The sequence below is a fragment of the Cajanus cajan genome, chromosome 4, assembly GCF_000230855.2.
Source record: "Cajanus cajan strain Asha chromosome 4, NIPB_CcT2T_4, whole genome shotgun sequence".
Classification (NCBI taxonomy): domain Eukaryota; kingdom Viridiplantae; phylum Streptophyta; class Magnoliopsida; order Fabales; family Fabaceae; genus Cajanus; species Cajanus cajan.
In genome coordinates this window covers 10137968-10158870 of record NC_138520.1, presented here as the reverse complement: position 1 = coordinate 10158870, position 20903 = coordinate 10137968, and the positions used below count along the sequence as shown (strand labels likewise).

The window sequence follows — 20903 nt, the reverse complement described above, 5'->3', positions numbered from 1 at the left end:
TTATAAAAAGTGATTTTTAATTACGGTGTTATGCCGTTTTGCATGGATTTGATGTTGAGAATGTTTATGTCTCTATTGAATTTTAAGATGATGTCATAAATTTAAGTAGAAGTGTCAAACAAAATAAGCTAGCCAATTCATTTGATGGGGTCTGACTTAGTCAATCCTCATAACAAATGTGTAACTATTTTTAACTCAGTATCATACTATTAGGCCAAATAGACTTAAATTAAGAAATAATTTAAATGTCAAAACTTAAAAAAAAATAAAAATTAGCTATTCTAAAATTAAAAATATGTAAACAAAATTAAATACAAATTACAATTTAAAAATCCTCCATTCCAAATGGCATGGAGTTACTGTTGAACTCGCTAGACTATAACTAATTCTTAAAAATAACTCTTGATTCCTCTAGGTGTTAGTCATTTTGTAAGAACCAAAGTGTATCCTTAGCCCCAAACAGAATTTAACCACATTGTGTCTCTCATGCAAAGATGGCTGCAATGGCAAACACGAGCAGGAGGAGACCAATTCACACAAAACACAACGTTAGCAGCAAATACACGACATGTCATATTCGAGTTACATAGAATTATTAAAGGCACCGGATGAGGCCAGCTTTTACCCTGTCACTTATTTACATCTTGAGATGCAATTGTTTTTTAACATAATCGTGAAGAGGATATATATATATATATATATATATATATGGGTTGAAATATGTTGAACATGTCAAATGGATACATTGACATGTGTAAAATCTATACTATCAAAACAATACCGATTAAGTTACACCCCCATCTTGGTGTATGGAAAAGATTTTCTTGTATTTGGATAGAATTTTGACTTGAAAACATATCCGAATTAAATAAGGAAGTTAAGCACGATTTATTTTAAATGTATTATGAAATCTAAATCAATTTTTAACGGTGTTTATGATTTTAAAAATTAGTTAAAAATATATAATATTATGTTATAAATGGTTTATAGTTTTTCATCCTAAAATTTAGCTTATGTGAGAATATGTTGGTAATTTCCTATAGAGGAGGGTTCAAAAGACACAGATGTAATTTTTACTAAGTGTTACACTGCTCAATAACTTTATATTAAATGTGAATTTTGAAAATCCAACCGTTAGATTGAAAATTCATATCACTTTATATGTGTATATCAAATTTTGTTAAAATTGAACAACAACTTGAAGACAATCAAAATATTCATATTTTAGTATATTTTGAAATAAATATGTTACGTCAATTTTGTTTTATGAGAATGAAGTATCAAATCATCTTAGATTAATATAAAATTTGATATATATGATCTAAGAGATATGAACTTTCAATCTAATGGTTGGATTTACAAAATTCATAATTAATTTAAAGTTATTGAACAGTGTAACACTTAGTTAAAGTTACATTGGTGTCGTTTGAACTCTCATATATATATATATATAAAGTATTAAATAAATTTTAAATTTTTTAAAAATATGTAAATTTAATTTATATTTTAAGAACTATTAGTTAAACGATTAGATCTTTAAAATTCAATATATTTATAAGTTATTGAGTGAAATATATTCACATACGTACATATGAATTCATGTTATATATTTACACTTTATTTTATAACAATTAAAAATTTAATTAATCATTATGATAAAAATAATTTAAATTGTAATAGTATTTAAATAATAAAATTGAAATTACATAATTTATTAAAACAATAATATTGTTCTTAAATTCTTGAATTTCTTATTTTTATGATTATGTTGTTTAACAATGTTATATATTATTTAAATTAATATTTTAATATGTAGTTTAGAGGGAGTATTCTAGAAATTAGTTTAAAAAAAAAACTATTAACACCTCTGCAACTACGAGAACATTACTTTGTAACGGAAGAGGCGTGCGAATAGCAATTGCCACTGCTAATTTAAAAGGATGGGAGCCTGGTTTAATGAACAGGCCATCAATTGTAGGCCCAATGAAGTGACCTATTCTATTGCCCAAATTTGAAACCCAACAATAATATTCTCCTTCACACTCTTCTCCCTCCGCACCGGCACCACCCACAGCACCGTTATACCTCTAACCTTCTTCACCCTTTCCTCATCGAAAACGAACCAAATCATATCATGGGTAACCCTAAAAAATTCTTATTTTTCACTCTTGCATTTGCATTCAATCATAAGCAACTTAATCTTCATTTTTTTGTGTGCGTTTCAGAGAAACAAACCACCGAGAAATCACGTCGGGAACGAAGGAAAGAATCCCGCTTGGCGAAGAATGCATCAAAACACCAATCCTGGCTCCTCCATCACGTAATTCTGTCATATCCTATATGTTCTATCTTTTTTTCTTCAAGTTTTATGCCTTGTTTTCTCGCCAGAACAGTGAGTTTTTTTTTTTAATTTTATTTTATTTTTTATATTTGATTTTGTTGTTTATAGAAATCTCGAGCTACGAAAAAATGTGGCAATAATTCAGAGCTAGAAACTAAAAGCAAATCCGACACATCACGTAGTCCTAGTCCCAAGGAAACACAAGTTCAGAAGTTAGAATCTAACTCTAGGAAACATGAGACAGCTGAAGAACACACTGTGTCAGAGGAAATTCGTGTCACTGGTGCAAAGAAAATTAAGAGAATGAAAAAGGGTTCTAACAAGAGTTCCGCAAAGAGTATGGTGGAGATGGTGATGCAGGATGTTTCTGCTGCTGCTGAAAAGGATCTAGAGCTGGAAAGGAAGCTTTCCAAGAAGCTCAAGGTGAAGGTAGGAAAATTGAGGGGGTTGGATGATGGGCTGAACATATTACTCGAAGGAATGTCGTCTGCTTTTGATTTCATGGGAGAAGAGGAGGTTTCTGGTAGTGGTGAATTGTCTGTGAAGAGATTGAAGAAGAGCTCGTCGAGTAAGAAGGATAAATTGTCAAAGAAAAGGGTCAAAGCGGAAGTGAGGGACGATGTATTGGGGCATGTAGAAGCTTCTAATCGAGAGGTAGAAACTGATGATGTTCCTGAAAGTGTGCCTTTAAAAAAGAAGCATAAGAAAAGGAAATTGTCGGGTCAACCGCAGGAAGACAATGTGGAGGATGAAGCTGTTGGCATGTCCAGCCCTGTGGAATCTTGTGGAATGGAGGAGAATTTGGAGGATGCTCCTGCTGAAGTTCCGGAAAAGAAAGCCAAAGAAAAATATATAGCGCCTCATTTGAGAGCTCGTGCTGGCAATGAACCTGAAGAGCATACTCAAATTCGTAGACGTATACGAGGTAAGGAGAGGCTTTGCTTTGACTTTGTTTGCATTGTCTGATTGTATATCATTAATTGTTTTTCTTTCTGTGTGAACTTGTTTCTTCAGGCCTTCTTAACAGGCTTTCTGAATCCAATGTTGAGTCAATAACTGGGGAATTGTCCTTGATCTTTCAGGTATGTTACTTATGTAGTTGTCTTACGAATGGATGCTTGTTTTATTTCTGTAAATAAAAATTATATGATCTTGTTTTGAAATGGATTAAAGAAGAGGTGAGAAAGAGAGTATTAGTGATTCTCTGAAGTCTTAAAAAATGGTCCTTTTTCTATTTTTATTTCTACTAGATTTGCATATAACATTTTTTAAATAAAAAGAGGTTATCTTTTTTTATTATCTGTGCCCATTTCCAAAGATAAAGTAATCAATCTTGTAGAAGAAATTTGACCTAGTTTGTCTTGTCAAGAATTAGTTTGGAAGTTAAGTGCCGAGACCTTTTGCAGTTTTGCTAACTCTAGCATGTAGCTTGCAGTCACTGTAGAGCATAGGTAGTACAAGTTTGGTAGTTTTTTTTTTTTTGAAAAATCTTGGGTCATCTTATCCACCTAAAGAATGAGTGATCATTGTGCTGGTACTCTTCCCCTGCTGTTTATGCTAAAGTTTAAATTGATTCATCATATTGGATCAAATTAATTAATGGAATTGGAAACTGCTGGTGCAATGATTATTCAAAGGATAGTTGCTATTCCAACTACTTGACATGTGGACTCAACATACATACTTATATGCCAACTTCCATCTTTTGACATATGCCTATGTTTCTGATGTTTAATTTTTTACAGAACAGTTGCTTCTTTGAAACAAAAGCAGTTTCGTTCTTCTGGAGTTTTGATAGTAACTTCTATGATGTAATTCTTTGCAGACTGTAGCTCGTAGTGTTGCTTCACAGATCTTGACCCAGGAAATTTTGGCATCATGTTCTGGTGGCCCCCGTGGCAATCAACAGTTAAGGATTTTAGCCTTACTATTTTTTACTCTTAGTGTGTGTTTGTTTTACTCTATTCCTGAATTCCAAAGCCACGTTGAATGTAATTTTACTCTCTTATAGCTTTGTTGTTGAACGAAACTAGACGATGATACAAACATGCTCTTACATCCCTCAGCGGAGTTGCTAAATCATTGATTTTTTTGTTTTCTATGTTGGAAGCAATTTATTGGGCTCCATTTTGATTTTAGGGGAAGGTCAGAAAATAAATGAAAATATTCAATTGAATTTAGTTGTAATCTTAAATGATGGGATAGGATACAATTAAGCTTTTAAAGATTGATGGTATGAGGGGGTTCAGTCAGATTTAGTTTTAGCCTAATAAAGCTTAGGTTCAGATGCTCCAACCAGGAAAAGTGAACATATACTAAAATAATGTCATAGGAAAAGGAAGAGGCTGAGGATATTCTATGTCCAGATGAGAAGGGACAACATGATTAAAACTCGTTTGACAATATGTCTAAGATGTGAATAAATCACTATAGATACCCTTGTGTGGGAATCCATGTAGTTTAGAATGATTAATCTTGGGTGTTGAGGCCATTGTTATTATTATAATGATTGTATATGGATTCAGAAAGTATTGTTTGGTCCTTGGATATGTCAGATTCTTCCTCAATCCTCATTAATCTTCTGTTATATATTGTGTTTGTCCCTTTCACCTTGTATATAATCCCAACTCCTGTAATTTTTTCTGGTGGCTGTTCCAGGTGTATAGCTTTCTAGCCTTTTTCTGTTGTTGTGTTCATTGTATCTGACAATTTTTTCTTGTGAAGGTATGCTGCTGTTTTCGCTGCATTCGTTGCTGGGATGGCATGTTTGGTCGGTGTTGACTTCAGTGCAAGGTTTATGGCTTCCTTTGCAAAATGCTTTGAGGTATAGAATGCAAATTTGTTAATGTGTTTTTTATTTGTTTAATCATTTCCCTTCTCAGTTTTAGATTCTTCTCTAGACCACCTTTTGCTCTCATTAGTGTTTTAGAGACTACAAGAATTTTAGTCTTCATATATTTTCTGCCCAGGATGAGTACAATAAAGAAGACAATCTCTCCTTGCGGAATCTTACTCTTCTCTTATCCTATTTATGCATATTTGGAGTCTGTTCTAGGTGGGTAAACTGTACTTCACCAAGAACTTTATATTAACTTATTTTGGTTACATTTTCTAAAATATATCTTGTAATGCTTTTCAGTGATTTAATATATGACTTTCTAGACATGCTGAGCAAGCGTTTAACTGAGATGGATGTCTCTATCATTCTGGCATTATTACAATGTAAGTATTCTGTCCTTTTAATTCTGTGTTTTTGGTTTGTGTATGGTTCTAGTTAGAGCTTCCTTGTATGTAAATTGTATAAGTTTATATAAAAGTTCCCTAACAATCCATATCTAGAATATAGCTAGGTCATCATATGCTTAAGTATTTAAAGGAAGTGCCACATTGAATTTAAATGCTTGCTGGTGAAATGGACTCTTTTCCTTTAAAGGTTATTTTATTTTTACCTTGTTGATACCGTATGCACTTTGTTTTGTTGGTTTTACATTGGACGACTTTGACACTGAGGAAATATATGCTATAAATGTCTAATTTCCAAGTCTAAATTTTAGCTTTTGAGCTGCTCAAAAGTTCTTTTGCATGTGGCTAACTTAATATTGTCAGATAGCTACTGTCACACAGTGTAATCTTTGGTTTGTTCATAGAGCTAACCAAGCTTGGCTGGGGTTGCCTCACTGGTAGATTCCCAAGTTATATCAAGCACTTGGGGTAGTCTTACATTTGTAATTTATAATATCAGTGAGACAGATCTCTTCTGTTTGTTTCATTTTAATAATTTTTACTGCTTAACGTCCATAAGACTTTGGTGCTGTATGGAACAAAATGCCAGGCAGTAAAGAGTCAATAGGAGCATAAGCTTAGTGCTTCTGAGATAAGAATGTTGTAGTAGATAACTGGACATAGAAGACAGGATCAAGAATGCAGACATTAGAGAGGTAGCATCTATTGAGGAAAAGATGGTATAATCTTGCCTAATATGGTTTGGCCATGTTAGAAGAAGGCTAATAGAAACCCAGTAAGGAGTGAACTGGATGCAGGATAGCCATATAATTAGATGAAGGAGATCAAGAAAAACTCTAGGTGAAGCCACTAAAAAAGACTTCAGGTCTAAATGAATTTTCTAAGGATTCATGATAGAATACAATGGCATCATTTGAGTCCTGTAGCTGACACCACCTAGTGGGAAAAGGCTTTGGTGGTTGTTGTTGTTAGTGTATGTGGCTTTTACCTCTTTCCTTTCTTCACTTGTACATTTATCTCCTATATTCCCCCTTATCTATGTGAATTGATGATACCATGTAATATACAGTAACATGCTTATTTCTCTATAGAATTCATATAGGAACTTGATCAATTAGTGGACCATATCTGATTTATTGTTTTTGTCTGCAGGTTGTGGTATGAAAATAAGGGCTGATGATCCATCTTCCATGAAAAATTTCATTCTTAGTGTTCAGAATACATCAAATAAGTTGAAGGCTTCCTATGGAGATGACAATGAAAAGAAAAACAGTAAAAGAGTGAGCATGCTATGTTTTATTATAAAAAGAAAACTACTTTTTTCTGCACACAGTTCAGCACTGATTACTTGGTAATACTTGTAGATGGATTTCATGCTTGAAATCATATGTGACATCAAGAACAACAAAAGAAAGCAAAATGAGGACACTGCACATCAAACGCGGATTAAGAAGTGGTTACAGAAGGTTCCCAGTCTCTTGTTATGTTCCATTATTGTTTTTATTTTTCAAAATAAAATAAAATCCCTTAATTGAACCCATTAAAAAAACTGTTACATGTAGGTCATGCTTTGCAAAGAAAACCCTTTTTTTTTTCCTTTTGTGGATAGATTTCTTGGTCATCTCAGATATGATGTTCCTGTGGCTGTGAGCATCCATGCTGCAAATGCTACTGTTTATAAGACAAAACTATGTATCTTATTTAGAACTATTCAAACATATATAATTGAAGATCCAAGCTAGGTATTATGGTTCAGGGAGTGGCTGTGACTGTTGAAATTCTTTGCTTGTCATTGTCGAAAGACAATGTTGAGTTTAATTCTTATGATGTGGGTAGTTTCAGAATAGATGATCTTGTATAATTTTCAAAGGTGGTAAATTTCTTCACAAGATCAACCTCAATGTTATTTGCTCTCTTTTCTAAGAGAAGATTCATATTCTTCTTTACTAACTTTCCAGACTTCATTTGCCTAGTTGCTCTCAAGTTGATTTTTGCATCTTAGTTGTTTTGCCTTTAGTCTTTTGCTTCGCATATCTATTGTGAAAAAGAAATTTTTGTTTGACTCTAAAATCATCATTTGAATTTCTTTGTTATTCAAAAGACATTCATATGTCCCTCAAATTCTTAATTTAAATTTTTTCAGTTAAGAGTTGATGACATTTTGATTAGAGGTCTTAAATGGAGCAAGTTACTTGATCCTGACAAGAAGGGACAATGGTGGTTGTCTGGAGATTTGGCTTCTGCAACAGATAATGTTGAAGAAGTTGCCAACAGAATAGACAAAGATATTCTTGAAACCCAACGAATGCTGCAGCTCGCTGCTGCTCAAAAGATGAACACAGATGCCAGAAGGGCAATCTTTTGTATTATAATGAGCGGGGAGGATTATATTGATGCATTTGAGAAGCTTTTAAGATTGGAATTGCCAGGCAAGCAGGTAAGCCTTTTTTTCATTCATTTTTTTTCTCTCTTCAGTTTAGTAATGTCTTATTCAATCATGTGGCCTTCCATCTTGTGATTTGCAGGATAGAGATATCATGCGGGTTCTTGTAGAGTGTTGCTTGCAAGAGAAAGTTTTCAACAAGTATTATACAGTGCTGGCTTCTAAGTTGTGCGAGCATGACAAAAATCACAAGTTCACTCTACAGGTTGATTTTTTTCTCCTTGTAGGATTGAGATGAGAACTAAATTGTAGAACTGCATAGTATTTGCCTCATGAGTGAAAACAGCCACATTTTTTAACTACTTACATAGAGGAAATATATGACAAGAGGAGCACTTCTAATGAAAAACATGATTAGTGCATCATAACTGTTGAATTGTGAATCGATAGATGCACCTTAAGCAGATGTTGAATTTTCCAGTATACAAAAGAAAAAGAACTTCTCCCTCCTGCCAAAACAGCAAAACCTTTGTTAAGATAATTCTATAAGATATAGTTTAGATATACTAGTTTATCCTCTCCTAATTTCTAGTTTAGTTTCCTTAGTTAGTTTTATCTAAATCCCTAAACTTTAGGGATTGATTATGTTTTATGCCTATTTATTTTATTGTATCCATCAATTCAATAACATGAAAATCATTCAGATTCAAGTTGGTACCAGAGCATTTTGGTCTTGGTTTGGAAACCCTAACCCAGCCGCCACCAAGGCATCTAGGGTTTTTTGAATTTTGTTAGCGGTTGTCAGAGTTGACGCCGCCTGAGTGTTCAGAGGTTGTCGATCGGCCTTTCCGTCGCGAGCTGCCTCTAGACCTATGTCTCACGCGCAGTTTTTGTCAGAAAAGCTTGCCGGTGCGTGGGGTTCACGCGCCACCCTCCAGGCCTCCGTTTGCACCGTTGGACTCGCCGGCCCTCCCTCTTCTTGTTTTGACCCTTTTTAGGCAGTGGGTCACACTGTAGGTGGTCGTTTGGTTGCTGCTTGGAATTTCGTGGTTGTTTGGGTGTTGTCACGGAATTTCGAGACTGTTTGGTTGCTGTCTCGGAGGTCTTTCGGGATTGTTTGGAGGTGTTTTTTGTTGTTCTTCTCCTTTTTCTCTTCATGGCAGAGATTTCCAAGAATGGCACACCCTCTGCTTTTATCCCTAGTTCAACTGACCGTGGAAGTCGAGGGCGTGGTCGAGGTCGTGTTCGTGGTAAAGGGGGTAGAGGAAACCTCCATTGTACCTACTGCCAAAGAGATGGGCATACACGAGACAAGTGTTATTCCTTGCATGGCTTTCCGAGCAAGACAACTAAAGTGGCTCAATCTCCGACTTCGGCTCTAGAAGTCAAGATTGAACCCAAGAGCAATCATCTAATCACATTATCTGCCGATGATTACAAAGAGTATCTTCAACTAAAGGCGACTAAACAAGCCCCTTCCTCCATCATTGTTGCTCATACTGGTAATTCTACGGTCTGTCTCTCTTATTCTACGTCTATTGGACCTTGGGTTTTGGACTCCGGTGCTTTTGATCACATAACTGGTAATGTCTCCCTTTTCCGTAACCTATCATCACCTAAAACTCCACATCATATCACTCTTGCAGATGGGTCAAAAGTCCAAGCCACTAGTATTGGTCAAATATCTCCTCTTCCATCACTACCATTAAAATCTGTTTTACTAGTTCCTAGATGTCCCTTTAATTTGATTTCTATAAGTAAGTTGACTCGGTCACTAAACTGTGTCATAACCTTCACTTCTGATTCTTTCTTGATACAGGACCGGAGTACGGGACAGACGATTGGAGCCGGATCTGAATCACATAGTCTCTACTACCTTCAGCCTTCTACCTCTACCATATGTGCATCTATTGAGTCTCCTGGTTTAATCCACCGTCGCCTGGGTCATCCAAGCTTGAATAAATTAAAGAAAATGGTACCTCATCTCTCACGGTTAGAGTCTTTAGAGTGTGAGTCGTGTCAATTAGAAAAGCATGTTAGAGCTTCTTTTCCTAATAGTGTTAATAGTAGAGCTATGTCTCCTTTTGATGTTATTCATTTTGATGTTTGGGGTCCTAGTCGTGTTCCTTCTCTTTTGGGGCATAGGTATTACGTCACCTTTATTGATGATTTTTCTAGATGTACTTGGATATTATTGATGAAAAATCGTTCTAAGTTATTCAATATTTTCCTAAGTTTCTATTCAGAGATCAAAACTCAATTTGGCAAAGTAATTCGGATTTTAGAGGCACCAGATCCTCCCACACTACCAGGGTCTGACAATCCTCTACACCGATTTGGGATAACCTATTGGAGTATAGTTTTACTCCTTTATTGTTATTTTCGGTTATTATAGATACTTAGGTTATCTTTCTGTTATTATAGATAATTAGGTTATCTTTCTGTTATTATAGATAATTAGGTTATTATAGACCAATCTTAATTGGCTCTATAAATACCTGTCTTGTACTCTGTTTTCAGTAGTTAATGAATTACATTCTTTGCCTATTGCAAATCTTCTCTCATCTCTCTCTCTCTCTCTCTCTCTTACTCTCTCTCACATATAATTCCTTTATGGTATCATAGAGCTTCTTGATCCCCTTCTTCTTCTTCTCTCCGTTTCCGCTCGTCCAACATCTCCCTATGGCTGAATCTGACTCTACAATGAATTCTTCCCCACCACCACCGCCTCCACCAATTCATGCCAACCCAGTCAACACCGTCCCGCCCAAGAATCCTCCCGCTAACACCCATCCGTCTCTCACCTTCTCTCACACCATCTCCGAAAAGCTTGACACCAAGAACTATCTTCTTTGGTGTCAACAGGTTGAACCCGTCATCAAGGGTCACCGCCTTCACCATTATCTTGTCAACCCCCAAATTCCTCAAAAATTTGCAACCCTTGCTGACCGAGATGCTGGTCACATCTCTGAATCCTATCTTGCCTGGGAACAGCAAGATCAATTACTACTATCTTGGTTACAGTCCTCCATGTCTAAAGACATGCTTACACGAGTCATTGGTTGCAAGTCCTCCTTCCAACTTTGGGACAAAATTCACACATACTTCCACTCTCATATGAATGCCAAAGCCTGCCAATTGCGCAATGAACTTCGCAGTACCACTCTTGAAAATCTGTCAATCTCTGAATATGTGCTTCGAATTCAAACCCTAGTTGATGCCCTCACTGCCATAGGCGACTCTGTTTCTCCAAAGGAACATCTTGATATAATTCTTGAAGGTCTTCCCGAAGAATACGAATCCACCGTGTCTCTAATTAGTAGTCGTTTTGACCTTCTTACTATTGATGAAGTTGAGACCTTGCTCCTTGGTCATGAATCCCGTCTTGACAAATTCAAGAAGAAAGCCGCTGCCTCCATTAATGTCACCACTGCCACCACTGAACCCAACCCGTCTGCCACGAACCCACAAGCACATCTCGCTCATCAAGACAATCAATCTGGTCTCTCTCATCGTCGAGGGGGTCGTACCAATTCTCGTGGTGGTCGTTTCTCCAATCGGGCAGGACGTGGTCGAGGCAGATTCGCTGGATACCAATGTCAAGTCTGCCACAGGTATGGACATGTTGCCTCTGCCTGCTATTATCGTTTTGATGAAACTTATGTCCCATCCTCACCCCTTGAAGTACCCGCGCACCCCTCCATCAACCAACATACAAACCCAGGCGCATGGTACAACAATCAACCTACTTTGTCTTCTCCTTATCAGCATGGAATTCTTGGACCTAGACCTCAATTTACTCCTCAAGTCCAATTCACCTCCACCCAGCCACAACCTCAAGCCATGATTGCATCATCCTCCTCTTCAAGCAACAACAATTGGTATCCGGATTCTGGGGCATCAAATCATGTTACCAACGTTTCTCAAAATATTCATCAATTCACTCCCTTTGAAGGACCTGATCAAATCCATGTTGGCAATGGACAAGGGCTTCACATTAACTCCACAGGTGTTACCACTTTTCATTCTCCAATCAACCCTAAGTTTCAATTCGCTCTAAACAATCTTCTATTTGTGCCCTCCATCACAAAAAATCTAATCAGTGTTAGTCAATTCTCCAAGGATAATTCTGTATATTTTGAATTTCACCCCCACATTTGCTTGGTCAAATCACAGGACACTAAAGAAGTTCTTCTCCAAGGCTCAGTTGGTTCTGATGGCCTGTACAAGTTTCCTGCACTCCTTCCTACTCCCAGTACGCAATCTGTCCAGCAAGTGCAACCGGCCAGGACCTTTTCTGTCAATACTGCAGCAACAAGCCCTGTTTCCTTTGCCACTTGGCACTCTAGATTAGGACATCCCAATGTTGATGTAATGAAACATGTTTCTCGGAACTTCAACATTCAACTTGTGCACAATAATAAATCAAATTTCTGCACTCCTTGTTGTCTTGGTAAATCCCACAGATTACCTTCCAATCTGTCTAGAACCATTTACAATACACCCTTTGATTTAGTATACAGCGATTTGTGGGGACCTGCTCCGGTTACGTCTACTTGTGGATATCAATACTATGTAACTTTTGTCGATGCTCACACACGCTTTACATGGATCTATCTTCTCAAGTCTAAAGCTCAAACATTTAATATTTTCAAACAATTTCACGCTATGGTTAAAAATCAATATCACCACCCAATCAAAGCATTGCAAACTGATTGGGGTGGTGAATATCGTTCCTTCACTAATTATTTGAATGAAGTTGGAATTCAACTCCGTCTAATCTGTCCGCACACTCACCATCAGAATGGAGTTGTTGAAAGAAAACACAGGCACATTGTTGAACTTGGTCTCACGTTGATGGCTTAAGCTGAATTACCTATGCAGTTTTGGGATCATGCCTTTCTCACTGCAGTTTATCTCATCAATAGACTCCCCTCCTCATCCATTCAAAATGCTGTCCCTTATGATAAACTCTTCCATCAACCACCAGATTATCTCTCTCTTAGAATCTTTGGTTGCTCTTGCTTCCCACATCTTCGGCCCTACAACAAACACAAACTTCAATTCCGATCCCAAAAATGTGTTTTTCTTGGTTACTCTACCTCTCACAAAGGTTACAAATGTCTTGCTGCTGATGGACGTCTCTACATCTCCAAAGATGTAGTGTTTAATGAAACTAAATTTCCCTACAAGGAACTTTTCTCCTCTTCCAAGACTAGTGACTCCCAACATCCTATTTCTGTCCCTCTTACTATAAATCCCACTCCCACACCCACTCATGCAACCAGACCCACCTCTCCCAATCCACCCGCAACCTCACCAAACCCAACCTCTAATTCTTACAGCCCCAATACTGCTGCCAGCACCTCTCCCTCTACTCTATCCATTCCAACATCCTCCAACCTTGAACCTTCCTCATCTCCTATTATTCACCCTCACAATGTGCACCCTATGACCACAAGAGCCAAAGATGGTATAGTTAAACCACGCCTACAACCCACCCTTTTATTAACTCAGGTAGAACCAAAAACCACCAAACAAGCCTTATCTAATCCTACCTGGTCTGCTGCCATGCAAACAGAATACAATGCTCTTCTTTACAATAACACATGGTCTCTTGTTCCTCTTCCACCACATCGCACTGCTATAGGCTGCAAGTGGGTCTTCCGCGTCAAAGAAAATCCTAATGGTACGGTCCAAAAGTACAAGGCACGCCTTGTTGCCAAAGGATTTAATCAGCAATTTGGATTTGACTATCATGAAACCTTCTCCCCTGTTATCAAACCCGTTACTGTCAGACTCATTCTCACCCTTGCCCTCACTCATCGTTGGACCATTCAACAACTCGATGTTAACAATGCCTTCCTCAATGGAACACTTGAAGAAGAAGTCTACATGCAACAACCACCTGGATTTGAAGCTTCTGATAAAAATCTCGTCTGCAAACTTCACAAGGCCATTTATGGGCTCAAACAAGCACCTCGTGCTTGGTTTGACAAGCTCAAATCAACTCTACTGCGATTAAACTTTTATGCCAGCAAATGTGATCCATCACTGTTCATTACTCTCAGGGCAATAATGTCATCTACATTCTAGTGTATGTTGATGACATTATAATCACTGGCAATAATTCCTCAATCCTTCATACACTCGTCTCTCAACTTCATTCAATCTTCTCCCTCAAAGATCTCGGTGATCTTGATTTCTTTCTTGGCATTGAAGTAAAGTCTCAGCCTGATGGTTCTCTCATTCTTATTCAAAGCAAGTACATTCGTGACCTATTAAATCGTACTGATATGGAAGGCTCAAAACCCATTTCTTCTCCCATGATTTCTGGCAGCAAACTATCAAAAGTAGGCTCTGAAGATTTCTTAGATGCTTCTCTCTATCGTTCAGTTGTAGGTGCATTACAATATGCTACTATTACAAGACCCGAAATTAGCTTCTCTGTAAACAAAGTCTGTCAATTCATGTCCCACCCCCTTACACATCATTGGGCAGCTGTCAAAAGAATTCTCAGGTATCTAAAGGGCACTACATCCTGGGGTCTTCGTCTACAACCTGCTTCTTCTCCTTCCTCTCTCTCGATCCATGCCTATTGTGATGCAGACTGGGCGTCTGATCCTAACGATAGGAGATCTACATCTGGTGCCTCCATCTTCCTTGGACCAAATCTCGTGTCCTGGTGGTCCAAAAAGCAAACTGTAGTTGCCCGCTCTAGTACTGAAGCCGAATACAGAAGTCTTGCCCTCGCTACAACTGAAGTTTACTTGGATCCAAACCTTGCTATCTGAACTTAAAGTCACTCATTCTACTCCAATTATCTTCTGTGACAACTTGAGCACTGTTGCTCTCGCTCACAACCCGGTTCTTCATGCACGCACCAAACATATGGAATTGGACCTATTCTTTGTTCGCGAGAAAGTGGCTGCCAAGTGTCTTCAAGTTGTTCATGTTCCAGCTATTGATCAGTGTGCTGATGTGCTCACCAAAGCTCTCTCACCTTCGCGGTTTTGTGAACTTCGGTCCAAGCTTCAAGCAGTTGAGTCTCCTCATCCTACTTGAGCTTGCGGGGGGCTATTGGAGTATAGTTTTACTCCTTTATTGTTATTTTCGGTTATTATAGATACTTAGGTTATCTTTCTGTTATTATAGATAATTAGGTTATCTTTCTGTTATTATAGATAATTAGGTTATTATAGACCAATCTTAATTGGCTCTATAAATACCTGTCTTGTAGTCTGTTTTCAGTAGTTAATGAATTACATTCTTTGCCTATTACAAATCTTCTCTCATCTCTCTCTCTCTCTCTCTCTCTTACTCTCTCTCACATATAATTCCTTTATAACCTATGAGCGTCGATCACATACTGTTGTTCCTCCCAATGATTCTACAATTGAGCCATGTGATTCTACTCCTGCTTCAGTCTCCTCACCTACTCCGGCCCCACCTACCTCAGTTGACTTGCCTATTGCTCTTCGTAAAGGTAGTCATTTTACTTGTAATCCTCATCGTATTTATAACTTTCTTTCATATAATTGTTTGTCTCCTACCTATTATGCTTTTGTCTCTGCTATTTCCTCTATTACCATTCCCAAGACAATACAGGAGGCCTTAACCCATCCAGGATGGCGACAAGCAATGATTGATGAGATGACAGCTTTAGACTCTAACCACACTTGGGTACTTGTCCCACCTCCACTTGGAAAATCCGTTGTTGGTTGTCGGTGGGTATTTAATGTTAAAGTGGGCCCTGATGGACAAGTGGATAGATTGAAAGCTCGTCTTGTGGCTAAAGGATACACGCAAGTATATGGTTTGGATTACAGCGATACTTTCTCACCAGTTGCGAAGATGGCCTCAGTTCGTCTCTTCCTAGCCATGGCTGCTATGAGGCATTGGCCTTTGTTTCAATTAGACATCAAAAATGCCTTCTTACATGGTGATTTGGAGGAGGAGATTTATATGGATCAACCTCCCGGGTTTGTTGCTCAAGGGGGGTCTGGTCTTGTATGTAAATTACAAAAGTCCTTGTATGGCCTCAAACAATCACCTCGTGCTTGGTTTGGTCGGTTTAGCAAAGTTATACAGGAATTTGGAATGATCCGCTACAAGGCAGACCACTCTGTCTTCTTTAGACGCTCATCGACACATAGATTTATCTATCTTGTTGTTTATGTAGATGATATTATGATTACAGGTGATGATCAGGAGGGCATCAAGGCTTTGAAGCAACATTTATTTAAACACTTTCAAACTAAGGATTTAGGTCCCCTACGTTATTTCCTTGGTATTGAGGTTGCTCAGTCAAAGTCCGGTATTGCTATTTCTCAGAGAAAATATGCCCTTGATATTCTAGAAGAGACCGTACTTACAGATTGTAAGCCAGTTGACACTCCCATGGATCCCAATGTGAAGCTTATGCCTAATCAGGGGGAGCCTTATCCTAACCCAGGAAGATATCGGAGATTAGTGGGAAAATTGAATTATCTCACCATGACCAGACCTGATATATCTTTTCCTGTGAGTGTTGTAAGTCAGTTTCTTAACTCTCCCTGTGAGAGTCATTGGCTTGCAGTTGTTCGAATCCTTAGATACATCAAAAGATCTCTAGGAAAAGGACTTGTTTACAATGATAGAGGACATACAGACATTGTTGGATATTCAGATGCAGATTGGGCAGGTGATGCAAGTGATAGACGATCAACATCAGGCTATTGTGTCTTCATGGGTGGTAATCTTGTCTCATGGAAGAGTAAAAAGCAAAGTGTTGTTGCACGATCAAGTACAGAAGCAGAATACTGTGCTATGGCTCACACCACATGTGAGCTCTTGTGGCTAAAATTCTTAATTCAAGAGTTGCAGTTTTGCAAGGTTGGTCATATGGAACTAGTTTGTAATAACCAGTCAGCTTTATACCTCTCCTCTAATCCAGTTTTTCATGAGAGAACAAAGCATATAGAGGTTGACTGCCATTTCATCAGAGAAAAGATCCTCTTCGGTATCATCAAGACCTCCTCAGTTTGCTCCAAGGATCAACTTGCAGATATCTTTACTAAATCTTTACGAGGTCCTAGGATAACATATATATGTAACAAGCTAGATGCATATGATATATATGCTCCAGCATGAGGGGGAGTGTTAAGATAATTCTATAAGATATAGTTTAGATATACTAGTTTATCCTCTCCTAATTTCTAGTTTAGTTTCCTTAGTCAGTTTTATCTAAATCCCTAAACTTTAGGGATTGATTATGTTTTATGCCTATTTATTTTATTGCATCCATCAATTCAATAACATGAAAATCATTCAGATTCAAGTACCTTGAAAGTGAGTTTGAAGAAATTTATCCAGAGATGTGGATCAAACTGCTGCTCTTAAAAAATGTGCACAGCTCTTGTGTCTTTACTCCGAAAGCACATACATCTGGGGTTGAATCAACCACCACCAAAATCTCTCTTTAACTATTTTGGACATATAGTATTGCAAAAAGTAGGATGCAAATCCCAATATCCTAGAAACAAACTGAAAAGTTTCAGGGTTTTGTAGGGAATATTATCAGATAGCTTGATTTTCCATAAATTCATTAGAATTCATACTTTATTTTGTTTTTTACACCTGTACACAACCTAAATTACAGGTTGTTTTCTTTACAAGTTTCTTGGCAAAATGAATTGGATAAAAAACATCAATTTTTTTCTTTGAACAGCTAATACATGAATTTATTTGCTTTCCATGAGGCCATCCCAGGGTAATGATACGTTTTGGGTTCATGGGTTGAGTTGTTTTGATAAATTAATTTCTAAATCTAGTTACTACTTTTTAGAAGGCAGGTCATGCATGTGTCTACTCTCTGAAATGTGTACTTTGTTGGAAAAAAATGAACCCAGTAGTTAGAATTTCTTGAAGATGTTCTCATACCATAGAAATTGTTTATATGTATATTGGCTTTCAGTTACAAGAGCAAGTTAACATGTTCTAGTTTTTTTTTTTTTCATATATAATATAGGCATGTTGACTTTCATTAGGAGATTGATAATAACCATAGCTAAAAGGTTTATAACAATGCATGCTTAGGAACTGGAATTTGAATCGTGTTATTTTACATTTTTACTTGCTGTTATTATGATAATACATTAATACTTTTTGTTTCTGTATTAATCTTTTTCTCATTATTTTCCTATGCTTTGTTTGCAGTTTTGCCTGTGGGACCAGTTTAAGGAGCTGGAGTCAATGCCACTTATGAGGTCAATGCACCTGGCAAAATTTGTTGCTGAAATGGTTGCCTCATTCACTCTCTCCCTTGCTCTTTTGAAGACTCTGGATCTGAATGATATCACCTTATTAACACCAAAAAGGATTATGCATTTCCGCATTCTGTTTGAGGCCATTTTTGAGTATCCTGAAAACTTGGTATGGAATATTTTCACACGTGCAGCAGTGACCCCTGAACTTGAAAGTCTTAGGCAAGGCCTTGAATTTTTCATAAGGGAGTACGTTGTGAAAACCAATAAAGATCTAACTCAAAATTTTAAGTTAGCAAAAAGAGCCCTTAATAATGTGGAAGGAGTTTTGATGTGAAAGGAAATTTTGGATTCGACCCAATTTTGTAGCTTTAATATTTTATCCATATTTGTGGCTCGTACAGCTAGTTGCATTGATGATGTCTCTAGAGAGGAACTGAGTTTTAGCAGATGCAGATGATTTTGAAATTTTGAATTACCATTGCCCTAATTAGTTTCGGTAAAGTATTTTTGAATGAAAAGTGCAGAGCACCCTATCCTTAGAAGGTGATTTGAAATTGGTTTCACATATGGGCTATTGGAGTGATTTAAGGAAAGTGAAGTTCAAAGGTTGTTGAATTATAAAAGCTTTGAGGCCAGGTGCTAAAACTCGATGCTGAGGTTTAGGATTTGTGAACTGTTTAAAGATGAGTGATGTAATATTTCAAGCATAAAAGCATTCAATACACTTTATGTAGAAAGAGATGATAGAGGAAAAGCCCCATTACATTTATCAGAGATGGTTGAATAGGTAATCACAAAGTGTATGGATCAAACGGCATACGGCTGTTTCAATTTAATCAGTGATATCGAGTGAGTTTTGGTTATGCAATTGCTTCGAATACTTACAAAGGGGTAATATTGTTTATAATTATCATTTTTTATTCAGTTTAATCATTTAAATTTTGATTATGGTTAAATATTCAAAGAGAATATTGTTCATTGTGATATTTTATTTTATTATTACAGTAATTTCTTATTTTGTAATCATGTTATTGATATAGAATATCTATCAATTTTGTTAATGACTATTTTTTATCAGAAAGTAATTGATTATTTATAGTGAAATCTTTTTTTTCAATCATGTTTTTTTAATACATAAGATTCGAATTTGAGATCTTATTTAAGGATATTGAGTTCAGTATCACTTGAATTTTTCTCATCTTTTGATTATTAAAAAAATAATATTTACTGGTAGTTATTGAAATTTTATAATAAATATATTAAATGTGAGTAATTTATTTTTTTATTAAATATAATTTCAATCATGACTATTGTTAAGTTTAACTTTCTATCACTAATTCAAATTAGCTGAGTATAATTAATGTGTGTAGCTTAATAAATTTTTTTTCTTTTTGACAGGAGATTAATAGTTTATTTAATAAAATTTGGTTCGTTAATTCTGATTAGATTAGATCAATGAAATTTATGAATTTCATGGTTTCATCTAGGGTTCATATTCCTTCTTGTCTGATGTACATAGATATATAAATATATCATCATTTAAAATTTAACTACATATTTATAAAATCATAAGTTATTATTATTTGTGAAATAATTTTAACAACTATTTTTTAAAAGGGACAACTAAATTAAAAAACGAAGTATGTTGTTATATATATAAATGTATATATTAGTCTTTATTCTTATACAATTATAGGTTTTTTTCTTTAATATGAAATTATTGATTAAAATGAAATATGAATTATTTTAAATTTAATTGCATATTTGTAATATTATTACTTATAATTACTATTTTATCTATATTATTAATAAAATAGATTCTCTTCTTTTGTGTACACATTTAGATTGGACCACTTTATCCTTTTTATTATAAGTAATCATCTATCTTAACTTTTTTTTTTTATTTTTTTTTTTTGGCAGAATTGAACTTTTATTTTCTCTTTTTTTTTTCTGTTTGTTTAAATAAAATACACAAAGGCACGAAGTGCCTAATTTCAACTAATATAAGTAATATTTATAAGTAATAGTATAAAATTTAATATCATTACTAAATATAAAAAATAATAATTAATTTTTAAAATTATCTCATAAATAACATAGTATTACATACTATGAATAATAGACACATCTCATCAATGTAATTTAATTCTTAAGTAAGATATTGCATATATCATGTCCATAGACATAAGATATTGCTACATAATATTAAAATGATCGAACCTAATATTTAATTATCAAGATTATATAATAAATAATATTTCTGTTATTTAATTTGATATTAAATACAATTAAGTCCATTAAATTAATTACATCTAGCAAACAATTAACATAAAATTATAGTTTTGATTAAAAACTTTTATTGGTCAGAATTTTAAATATGACACTAAGGTTTGACTATAAAACATGTGTCCAATAGGTAAATCTTCACTCTTAAGTCGACCCTAATAATTTTAACGACTAATGTCTATTTAAGTTTTCTTTATATAATTTTTAATAAATAATAAAAACTAAAATACATTGATATGTACATTATTTGATAAATGATATCCTTAATAATTATTAATTAAAATAACATATGTGAATATTTTAATATATATTTATAAAATCATCACTTATAATTACTATTGTTTTTTTAAGAAATACTATTGGTAGTTAAATATATTTGAAAGTAAATAATATATATATATAT

At 35.6% G+C, this 20903-nt stretch overlaps 1 protein-coding gene across 2 annotated transcripts; it reads left to right on the top strand.

Annotated features, from left to right (window-relative positions):
* The first annotated feature begins 1979 nt into the window (after window positions 1-1979).
* Window positions 1980-19102, top strand: LOC109807289 (MIF4G domain-containing protein / MA3 domain-containing protein). 2 transcript variants are annotated; one of them, XM_029274422.2, is made up of 14 exons: window positions 1980-2138; window positions 2226-2320; window positions 2450-3266; window positions 3356-3423; window positions 4167-4249; window positions 5066-5165; window positions 5311-5396; window positions 5481-5563; window positions 6737-6864; window positions 6949-7050; window positions 7728-8021; window positions 8110-8232; window positions 9787-9942; window positions 18165-19102. In XM_029274422.2, exons 1-14 carry the CDS (start codon window positions 2135-2137, stop codon window positions 18546-18548), a joined length of 2523 nt encoding a protein of 840 aa, XP_029130255.2. In that variant the 5' UTR covers window positions 1980-2134; the 3' UTR covers window positions 18549-19102. The 2 variants fall into 2 exon arrangements, with proteins under 2 accessions (XP_029130255.2, XP_082928333.1); XM_083072207.1 differs by lacking the exon at window positions 9787-9942.
* Window positions 19103-20903: the final 1801 nt, after the last annotated feature.

What these genes read in the sequence shown, in the direction of transcription:
- LOC109807289 (XM_029274422.2), top strand. An exon ending in AAAAGAAAAACAGTAAAAGA is followed by an intron (nt 6,865 to 6,948) that starts GTGAGCATGCTA and finishes TAATACTTGTAG; the next exon opens with ATGGATTTCATGCTTGAAAT. An exon ending in ATCACAAGTTCACTCTACAG is followed by an intron (nt 8,233 to 9,786) that starts GTTGATTTTTTT and finishes TTCTTGATACAG; the next exon opens with GACCGGAGTACGGGACAGAC.